The 11,130-nt window shown below is 34.3% G+C and overlaps 1 protein-coding gene across 1 annotated transcript; it reads right to left on the bottom strand.

The window, feature by feature from the left end:
• Positions 1 to 1,820: 1,820 nt before the first annotated feature.
• Positions 1,821 to 10,537, bottom strand: cd5 (CD5 molecule). The gene is made up of 6 exons (XM_007574632.2): positions 9,844 to 10,537; positions 7,663 to 8,037; positions 4,580 to 4,711; positions 4,393 to 4,443; positions 2,706 to 2,765; positions 1,821 to 2,175 (listed from the first exon to the last, which is right to left on the bottom strand). The coding sequence occupies exons 1-6, from the start codon at positions 9,896 to 9,898 to the stop codon at positions 2,108 to 2,110; spliced, it is 741 nt and encodes a 246-aa protein (XP_007574694.1). The 5' UTR covers positions 9,899 to 10,537; the 3' UTR covers positions 1,821 to 2,107.
• Positions 10,538 to 11,130: the final 593 nt, after the last annotated feature.

The raw sequence follows: 11,130 nt of genomic DNA, 5'->3' as shown, positions 1-11,130 counted from the left end.
TTATAACAAAATATTTTTCCATTAGTGAAATAATCTGCCAGCAAAACTGGTACTTCTTCACTAATATTAAGAAATTATTGGTGTAAAACAATCTCCTATATCTTCCTAGAAAGACACTTGTAAGTCTTATGTCAAGTGATCTAAAATATTTGGACTAGAAAGTAAACAAAAATACTTAAGATTTTGTGTTTTTGCAGTGTACTCAGTTACATTTGAGTATAAAATTCTGCTTTTGAGAAAATATGAGGAAATAAACAGAAGCAGAGAATGGAAAATTAAATGTATTCACCAAAACCACGGCAGAGTGACGAAAAACACAAAAACCACATACAGCTGTTTCGTCAGTTTCACTTTAGCTTTAAACAAGCTTTAAAGTTAACTGAATTTGGAAAAAAATTCTCTGAAGCCCTTTTACTGTCTAATTTTTCAGAGACTGGTGTTTCAACCTAACATCAAATAACAGGAAGATTTAAGATGTGTGTGTGGGATTCAGCATGAAGCGCTCTTTGGATGGAAGAGGCATAAACCTGAATTGTCAAATAAGACAAATCGGCCATTGCCATTGCTTTCATGGCCACCAAGGGCAATCCAGTCTTAACACATTTGCATAGTTTTTTTTTTATTGCCACAACCATCAAGCTATTATGACGGTTTTGGGTCATTGTACATACAAGTAATAAAATAGGAGTAAATTTTTGCCAAAAAACTCAGAATTTTTTAGAGTTTCAAAAGTCAAAAATGTTAATTTTTTTCTAAATCTGATAGTTATCTTAATCTTCTTTTCAAAATCAGAAATGTCAAAGATTTTTCAAAGAAATTTCAGAGATTAATTTCAAAATCTGAATTTTTTGGCGGGAATTTACTCCATTTTTTTGTTATATCCACAATGGCCGTACGGCTTAACCCTTGTATTTACAAATGGGGTCCAACCGACCACACACCCGTATCATTTGTATCATTTGCCTCAGTCCTCGTACACACAAGGGTTAAAGCAAGTAGCACAAGACTGCAGACATTTATCAAGAGCAATGGACGGAATGAACGTCTGATTTTTTTCTTTTTTTTAAAATATTGCTAGCTTACCTCTCTGGCATCGGACTTTCGTTTATTTATTTAGTTTCACGAACTTGCTGTTGTAACCGACTTGGGGGCTCGGTTACACCTATAGCACTTCGATATAACAACAGCATGAAGGTTGTGTTCATGTTTGCCAGTCCGACATTAGCGGCGCCACCATAATTTCTCCTTCCGCTTGTCTTAGATAACGTCCGGCTACATTTCAAAATAAAACCATCAAAATCACACTAATTGTAGCAAGCTTCTCAGGGATACATGTTGCTACCACCATGCCATTACATTAAAAGACAAAAATCAATTTTGGTTGTTGAAATAATGTGAAACTGACATAAGTTCTTAAAACCAACTAATAAAGATATTTAAAAATATATAATTAAAGAATAATGGACTTAAATTGGCCTTAAGAAGACAAAAGAAATTGTGCTCTTGAATTCTTATTTCCTTTTTAAAATTTTAAAGTAGTCACAGTAGATGATTTCAGTACGTTTCAAAGATTTCTATTTTTCAGTTGTCTTGTACAGGACACATGATTCATTAATTGTGGAAAAATCAGTCTCCTTCTTAACACCTGAAAACCTGGCATTTCAACTGTGTGCAAACTTTTTACATCTACCATAAATGTTGCATTCCTAGTTGAATTACTGCAGTTACATTACATTTAATTGTTAACATTTCAATTTCCATATATAACATTTTGCTTTGATAAAAATATGACAAATTTTAAGAATTAGAAACTGCCGAACTAAGCAGATTAAATTCATATTAGTTTATTTGTACAGTGTCACACCACAACAAATGTCATCTCAAGGTACTTTACAAGACAAACAGGTCCAATTTACAGACAGAATAAAATCATACTATAATGTTACAATGATGTTTGTGTGTGATCCAAATCATGGTAATTCATTTGACAAGCGTAGGCAGTTTTTTCTACACACTGGTACAATCTAGAGCTTCACATTTGAACACAGATCGTCAACACGGAGAGAAAGACACTCGTGGATATGAAGATGGAGGATCCTGCTGCAGGCTAGTAGTTGTAGGAGTTTCTGTTACACGACGGGCTGCTGCCGCCGCCGACTGTCAGACGTTCCAGAGCTGTTCAGGCACAAAGTGGAGGCGGATTAAAACACATTTCAGATGAGATAATATTTTACTTACAGCAAAGCGCCAACAGAAAGTTTATTATAGGTTTTGATTATAGGCAAGAAATTGGTGAAAGAACAAATGAAGCTTAAATTAGCTAAACTCTTGATGCTTCATTCATAAGAAATTCACTTATTATCCTCAGTGATGGGTAGTAACTAATTACATTTATTCAGTTACATTTTCTTGAGTAATGTTTTGTAGGAGATTTACTACAATATACTTTTTACTTTTACTTGAGGAATTTTGTGAAGTGTCACTACTTTTACTGGAGTAAATGAAAAAGAAGTAAAGCAAACCAGAGATTTTGTAAAAACAAAGTTCTCCATTTGTAGCTATTAAAAAAAACAAGATATTTTCTGTATGTGCAGAAATATTTCCACAATGATTATAGAGTAAAATGACAAACAGAACAAAATCTAAAATATGATGTTTGGTCTGAAAACTTTCTGCTGGCACCTTGTGATATAATATCAGGCTACCTGAAAATCTTTTCTCTTCATCTTCGTTCTTAGCGACACTTTTCCCTCGATGGTAGGAAACTGTTAGGAAACAGAAGAAGGCAAATCAAAAATGTAATTTACATTTTTAAATAGGCAACCTGACCACCCCTTAGAATGACATATAATTATTTCCCTCTATTTATTTAAAAATAAATATATAGTCAACTAAATGTATGTATTTTTAAGTGAATCTGTTTTGTAAAAATTATTAAAATGTACATTATACTACATTATTTCTGTCTGTTTAAAATCAAAATGTCAAATGTCAGATTATAACATGACACTTAAGTTATATGAACTAGATTTTTAAACAAATGGGAGAATTTAACTGCTGCTTCAGGAAGTTTTAGGTAAAATAATGCAAACTAAACGTAACAGGGTTTTTTTTGTTACACACAGTGGGCCCTAAGTTTCCATACATAGGTAAAATGTATATTTCTTTTATATTTCAGATATCCAAGAAGATGCGTTTGACAAAAGAGCAAAGAATTGAAATTATACAGATGGCTGGAACGGGAAGCAGTCGCATGGTTGCACGAAACTTTAACAGAAAAAATGGAACAAACATCACACACGACACTATAGCAAAACGTATTTGCAAGTTTCAGAAAACTGGAAATGTTGCAGATCAACCACAAAGTGGTCTAAGGCGTGCAGCGATTACACAGAGTCCCACAAAAATAAAAACGGCTGTCCAATGCAGAATGTTGTTTTTTTTTCTGTGTACGGAAACTTATGGCCCACCCTGTGGATGTGAAGTTTGTCAAAATTTGTTAATTTATTCTTCAAATTCATTTTATATTTTCAAATATATATTTTCTCCATACATGTTTTTTTTTTTGCAGTTTAAGTTATGTTACGCTGCTCTTGGCAGTTGGTGGTTACCGTAGCAACCAGTAACCGAGGGTTACGACCCTTTTTTCTGTTGCCGTCCGTTAACATGCCGTCCGTATGTGTTAGGATATGAGCTATGTCTCCTTTACAAGTACTATATTTGAACATATATTTTTTATAATTATATATAGGGTTTCAAGTGTAATTTTGCCACTTTTTGTGTATGTTTTAACAGTTATTATAATTAATGTATGTTTTAGCTGCTCATTGGGAGCCATTGCTCTGTAGTTTATTTAAGGATATTTAATGTATTTTACTTAATATATAGAGGTTGAAGCTACTGGACTGATGTTAACCACCAACTTGACTTTCTATCTTGTTAGGCATATTTTAATTTTTGATGCAAAGTCATGTTTCAATTATCAATTATGTGATAATCTTTGAGTGTTACATGCATGATTTTATGTCCTGTTGTAAAAATATATAGTTATTGATATAATACAGGGAAAATAGCTTTTTCCATTCATAGATTATTTAATCTTTAACATAAATAAGTTAAAATGTCTTGTTCCATTCCTGGATTATTTTCGCTAATTTTAAGGCATTATTGACTTAAAAGAAGATCCTATATTGTACCGAAAAGTTACTTGTAAGTTAGTTATGTCTCATTTCAAATGTATTCAAGATATTTTCACTAAAAATACTTGCAAAGATATTATGAAGGTACAGAGATATACCATGTGCTAGTGTGTCAATATGTTGGTGATAAAAATGTTTTATGGGATAATTTTAAGCAAACAGTTAACAGTAAAAATAAAAGTGTGTGACTCACCACTGTGACTTTGTGTGGGCCCGACCCAGTGATGTTGCCTCCTGTCTGATACTGAAAACAATAATTTTGCGCCGTTAAACCCACATATCTCGCCGGCGAACCGGCATGTTTCACAACTCCTCTTTTTTGAATACAAGGTTAGCTAAATAGGATTCGAAGTATGAGTAATGTGTGTGCGTGTACTCACATCTCTTCTGCAGGGCCATGACGGTGGGTTTGGTGAAGCGCATTAACAAAAGGACCAGGAGGACGATGCTGAGCAAAGCTATCACCACCTTACAGGCCGCCAGCTGACCCTCAAAATCTGGGAGCTCCTCAACTGGAGACAAACAGACATTATTCTCTAAATTCTTAATGACAACATCATGTAAAGTAAGGAAGGAACAAACTTTACCAATCATGAACAACATGCCTTCAGCGGGGTTTAAATAAAGTCATTTAGACAGACTTGTATGAAAAATTCACCAGTGTGTTAATGTCAAGTTTATTTAGTTGAGTAGCAACTAATTACATTTACTTGAGTAACTTTTTGGAAAAAATGTACTTTTAAGAGTATTTTTACCACATTGTACTTTTTATGTTTAGTTGAGTAATTGAACTATAAAGTATTTCTATTCTTACTTGATTAAAATTTCTGGATTTTCTTCCCACTGAATGAAAAACAAAAATGATTTAACCAAAAATTCACCAGACGCACACACATGCACGCACGCGCGCGCACACACACACACACACGCACGTACACGCACACACGCGCACGCACGCACGCACGCACGCACGCACACACGCACACACACACACACAGCAGTTCCTGTTGAACTTTCATAAATTTTTTATTGAAAGAAACTTATTTGGGGGAAAAAAATTCCTGATTTTGTTATTGTTTTTGTTACTTATATAAATTATTGTAATTTTTAAAATACCAACATTTCCACTTAACTTTATACTTTTGTCTGAGGCCTGTCACAATAACAAATTTTGCTGGACGATAAATTGTCCCAGAAGTTATTGCGATAAACAATAATATTGTAGTTTTGAGACCATTTTCCAGTAAGATAATGTTAATGAGGTAATACAGGAACACATCATTAAGGATCAATAAACTTTAAATTTTAAAAAATATTTAATATTTGAAATAGAAGGCATTTTAAATATGCAAAATTACTTAACAAAATAACAGAAAGAACAAATAAAATTAATTATGAAGTGTCTATAAACAATACTGGCCTTCAAAAAAATGACCTGAGACCAAAACGCCAGAATGAAGATTTTTATCATCCAGTTTTAGTAGAAAGAGAGAAAAGAGGAAAAAGGATAAATCATGGAAATGGAAATTATTGAGTTTGTTTTAATTTATCATGAGATTAATTGATTTATTGCTTATTGTGAAAAGCCTATTTGGTCCAACTGACTAGTAATTTTTAAATATTAAATGACTGATATTTTGATCAGTTACTCTGAACTTGAGTAATTTCTTGGACGACTGCTTTTTAATTTTACTTCAATAAAAATATGTTGAAGTATTGCTACTCTTACTTCAGTACAATTCTTGGGTACTCTACTTGTTTATATAGCGCTTTAAAAAGCAGGGTGAATCTGGATGAAAGTGTAGTTTCAAAAGATCCTGAAGATAAGAAGGGACCAATCCGTTTAAGTCTTTACAAGTCATTAAAAGAATCTATCCAAAACAAAACAGGCAGCAAGTACAAAACAGGCCAAAACGCCGTATTAGGGATTTATTTATGCCTTTATATAATGAGGTACAATAATCCAATATCGATGTAATAAAGGCATGAATAATTCCTTCAAAATCCTTAAAGACGCAGCATATAAACATATTTTTAAAAAATATGTTTTTTCCATTTTTGTTAAAACTTTCATCATGTTCTCATGGTATAATATGAGACAGATAATCTGTGAAAAGATTGGAGTGAAGAAATGCACTGCTCCTGACCAAAAACAACCGATCAGAGCCAAGGGAAGGGTCTTAATGCTGTCAATCATTCTTGTGTACTCGCTGCTAAATGTAAGCTGTGGAGAAACAACTTACTGTTACAGAAAAACAATTTTCCACTGTCATTGGTGGCTATACTAACTAGCCTTAGTATTCGTGGCAGGCTTTGTCATAGTGAACCAGCAGGTAAGAGTGATTGACAGCGCTAAGACCCTCCTCCTGACCCTGACTGGTTGTTTCTGACTGAGTGGTGTATTTCTGTAGTTCAGTGTTTTTCAACCCCGGTCCTCAAGACACACTGCCCTGCATGTTTTAGGTATTTCCCTGCTTCAACACACATGATGGCTGATTAACAAGCTTTTTCTGAACTGCAATAATTTCAATGAGGTGCGTTGAAGCAGGGAAACATCTAAAACATGCAGGGCAGTTTGCCTTGATGACCAGGGTTGGGAAACACTGCTCTAGTTGGTACTGGGAGGTTTTTCACAGATTATCTGTCTTATATTATATTGTCGCAACATAATAATTATTTTAACAAGCATGTCAAAAACCACTTTTTATAAAAGTTACATCCTGCAACTTTAAAACAAAATTAAGATTTAACAATTGGCAAAAACTTAATTTAACAACTTCAGTAATTTTAAACAGCTATGAAAGATAACACCAAAATTCCTAACATAAGTCAGACAAAATGGGAGCTAAGAAAGTTTTAGAGTGCACTGAATCAACTTTCTTAAAAACAGATATAATCAGAGGTGGGTAGAGTACCCAAACATTGTACTGTAGTAAGAGTAGTACTTCATATTTTTACTCAATTAAAAGTAGAAAGTAGCCATCCAAGAAACTACTTAAAGAGTAAAAAAGTATTTCTTAAAAAGTCTGCTAAATACTGAGTAAATGATCAAACCATCAATTATTTAATATCTAAAAAATAACATCATCAAATGGACCAAAATATAAAGTTATGTTTATATATTTTAAGGACCAAAATTAAAATAATTACAAAATAACAAAATTAAGGAAAAGAAACATTTTTCCAAATCAGTTTCTTTAAACAACAACAACAAAAAACTTAAAAACTTCAGGTGTGTGTCTGTGTTTGGTGACTTTTTGTTTGTTTTTCATTCAGTGGGTATTCAGTGAGTTCAGAAATTTTACTCATGTAAGAGTAGCAACGCTTCATAACAAAAAAGTTAAGCGTAGTAAACATCCTCCTCCTAAAAGTATATTTTCTTCCCAAAAAAGTTACTGAATGTAACTGAGTAAAGTAACTGCCTAACTCAGGTTGTAATGTGTAGAATGTTGTTGGCACCAACCTTTGCACTTGACTCTGATGATTGTCTTGCACTTGGACTTTATGCTAGTTCCGTTAGCATGAATCGTGTAGCATTTCTTCGCTTCGGTACCCGGATGGAGCCATTCTGACTCATCTTCACAGCCTTTTCTGTCCTTACAAACATTTTTAAGAATCTTGGAGACTTGTTCTTCTGACCTATAACTGACAGGCAGGGAAGTGTCGTTGAAGCTAAAATACAGCTGGACAGTCCCTTCGCATTTATTTTTCCAATTGACTTTGAGGATGCCCACTTTGATGTCGGGGTTGGGGTTGGGAGTAGGGAGAGCTGGAGTTGTACAGGAGCAGACTCTAGGTGTACTGGGGCTGATTGTAGTTGAGGTGTTCTGACTATTCACTATGAAAAACACACAAACAAAACAAAAGTTTAAAATATTAAGTTAGAGAAGCTTTGCAGGAATCTTTTCTCACACAACCGTCAGTAAAATTCAAATGTAAAGGATAACAAATTGTTCCCTGTTGTTTAGATCAATGTTGAAAATGTTCCACAATAAAGGAGCAGTGTGAGGTCTAGAATAGAAATATCCTTAATTATTAATCACAGCGGGGAAATTCAGATGGAACAACAGCAAATCAAAGTTTAACATACATATTCAAACTAAGGTAAACAATATCCAACTGTACAGGATTGGCAAATATACAACATAAGAAAATAACACTGCACAACAGGGATGTTATGATGAAAATAGCAGCTGGGATGTAAACCGTTATAGAGGAAGGATATGTGATAATGCTGCTTTGTGCACGAAGGATGCAGCAGGATGGAGCGTTGGACTTTGTGAAGAAAGACATCCAACTTGAACAAAAAAATCCCAGTGGCATGTAAAAGGAATCAACCCCAGAGCATGACTCTGCCACTACCACATGTTCCTACTGATATGATGTTATATTAAATTTGCTTAAACAAGCTTGTAGAATATTTTATCCCTGCATAAACTTTCTGCTTTGAAAGGGAAAGCTCACCATTTTAACCCAGTTCAGATATGCAAATAAAACAGAACCAGAACCAGAATTTTTTGCAGCTCTTTCAGGGTTTCTGTTTTTGTTTTGGGAGTCTCCCTCCCCACTTTCTGTCGTCTTTTGACTAATTTTGGAGAAACATTTAGTTTTTCTAATGTCAATGTTGCCCCAAATTCTCTTCACATACTTAATGTCAGTCTGCGCTATATCATGGTATATGTAATCCTGTGGACTTTCAGCTCTTCTCCTGACTGATACCTTTGGAAAATGAGATCAATTTGATTAGTCTGTTGTGTGAAATGTGAGTAAAACCTGGTTGGGATGGTTGTGGTTTATTTTAGGATGATAAATTCCCTATAGCTCCTGTTAGATGCGAAAGAAAGAAGACTAAATGTTGAAAGTGGATTAAAAATGTGCATTAGATTATGGGTTTGGTCTCTCATTCAGATAGTTTCCTGTTCATTTTTGTCTTGTTATATTTTACAGGACTGGTTGTTTTTCAGTAGACGAGTCCATAAAAATAAAAAATGAATCCAGTTCTAATTGTTTTAATCAGATTACTTTTTAAATCCCTTTTGCAGGTTTTAAAATCAGTTTTTCCTGGCGTTTCTGTTTCTCTCTCAGTTTGATGCTATCACAGTTTTGCAGGTTGCAGTCAAAGTACTTTGAGGTGTAAAACGTGACATTAGTACGAGGGTTGAGTTTTAACATCTGCAAAGTTCCTGTAGTAAATTTGGCGCTGTAACAAAACCAACAGAAAGAGGTTATTGATCTATACATAATTAGACCTACAATATCTATTAGTTTCAGTTTAAATAACCTAAGTCTGTTCCTTCCTGACTGAGCTATAGAGTCATGATTTCCTCTAATCCTGCTGCTGTGAACTCAAAATGTTAGGGGCAAAAACCTAAAATATGAAAGCTAGACTTAGGCCGTCTATAAATTTAAACTTAAATTGAAAAACCCTTGTTAAAAACCCTGCTTTCTTTAACACAGAACACATGATTGTATAAATGAATGTATGTGTAAATATACTGAGCCAACATCCACAAACACAAGAAGATTTCTGCCACTTACCTTCGCCACCGTCTTAAAAACATTTCAGTCAAGCATAAAGCTGAAGCTTACTGTTCTAATAATCGTATCTCTATTTTGTTTTAACATTTTGTACAAACCAACTCACCTGCAGACACAAGAGAAAAGGCCACGATGATCACAACGGTGCTCAGATCCATCATAGAAGAGATTAAGTAGATGAATAAGATAAATGTAGGAGAACAAACAGCTCAGTTCAGGTTGACACGCCAACAACAGCAGAAGTGATGAGAAAGGAAATGATGCGGAGTTGCAAAAAACAAAAAACCCTCCTCTCCCCCACCGCCACCTTCTCCATACAGTGAAGAACTTCATCCACAGATGGCGGCTGCAGCTTTTGCAGAAGAGCAGATTTCCTCTCTTCAAAGCAAATTGGGTGAAAAAGGGGTGGGGAAAGTAAGAAACAACGAAGAACGAGTAGGAAGCAGGAAGAGATAGGAGAAGGCAGAGAAGACAAATGTTACTTTAATCTAAGTACTTTCAGCATGTTGGTGTGCCAGAAGGTGTAGAGAAACACAGATTTACTAAAAATATCACAGCGGTAGTGAACAATGATAAAGCTAAATAATTTTATGTCTTTATGTTAAAGTTCGATTTTATGAATATACACGCCCACATGCACATGGTTTAGCTGTAATTCAACCGTTACACAACGGATCCAAAATGTTATTATCTCTGGGCCTAAAGAGGAACGATCTGGAGTCAGCTTCAGCTAGACTGTAAAAAGAAAAATAAAATTGTTACAAGTAATCAAAGGATGTTTATTCAAGTAAATACAGCTCTGGAAAAAATGAAGAGCCCACTTAAAATGATGAGTTTCTCTGATTTTACTCTTTATAGGTATATGTTTGCGTAAAATGACGATTGTTCTTTTATTCTATGAACTACTGACAACATCTCCCTGAAATTCCAAGCAAAAATCTAATATTTAGTGAAAATAACAGAAAAGATGCAATGCTTTCTGATTTCAAATAATGCAAAGAAAACAAGTTCATATTCATTTAGAAACAACAATACTAATGTTTTAACTCAGGATCAATATTTGGTGGCGTAGCCAGGAGGTTTTCTAAGGGGTTCAGAGCAGAAGGCTCTTTGTTTTCTCTAGAGCTGTGTATTAATTTTATTAAGTTGTCATGTTAAGCAAACGTAAATAAAGTAAGTTTGACAAACTTAATTTGACTACATGTAGCACATTTACTATTTTTTATTTTTTATTTTTTTAAATTGAGGCTTCATTCTCCTTTTTTGCAGTGTAGAAACTCATGATCAGGCCTGAAATCTGGATGTAGTGATGGACCTGGACCTTCAGAGCCACATAAAGACGGTTACAAAGTCGCCCTTCTATCAACTGAAGGACATTTCCAGGATTAAAGGA

The sequence above is a fragment of the Poecilia formosa genome, unplaced genomic scaffold, assembly GCF_000485575.1.
Source record: "Poecilia formosa unplaced genomic scaffold, Poecilia_formosa-5.1.2 Scaffold358, whole genome shotgun sequence".
NCBI classification, from domain to species: Eukaryota; Metazoa; Chordata; class Actinopteri; order Cyprinodontiformes; family Poeciliidae; genus Poecilia; species Poecilia formosa.
The sequence above is the reverse complement of the archived record's forward strand: the minus strand, read 5'-3'. Positions and strand labels throughout refer to the sequence as shown.

Bases quoted from the DNA above. Each gene is read 5' to 3' on its own strand.
- cd5 (XM_007574632.2), bottom strand. From the start codon at position 9,898: ATGATGGATCTGAGCACCGTTGTGATCATCGTGGCCTTTTCTCTTGTG. The intron at 8,038-9,843 runs GTGAGTTGGTTT...TGTTTTTCATAG, and splicing joins CTTTTCTCTTGTGTCTGCAG to TGAATAGTCAGAACACCTCA. The intron at 2,176-2,705 runs GTAGCCTGATAT...GTGCCTGAACAG, and splicing joins TGAAGAGAAAAGATTTTCAG to CTCTGGAACGTCTGACAGTC.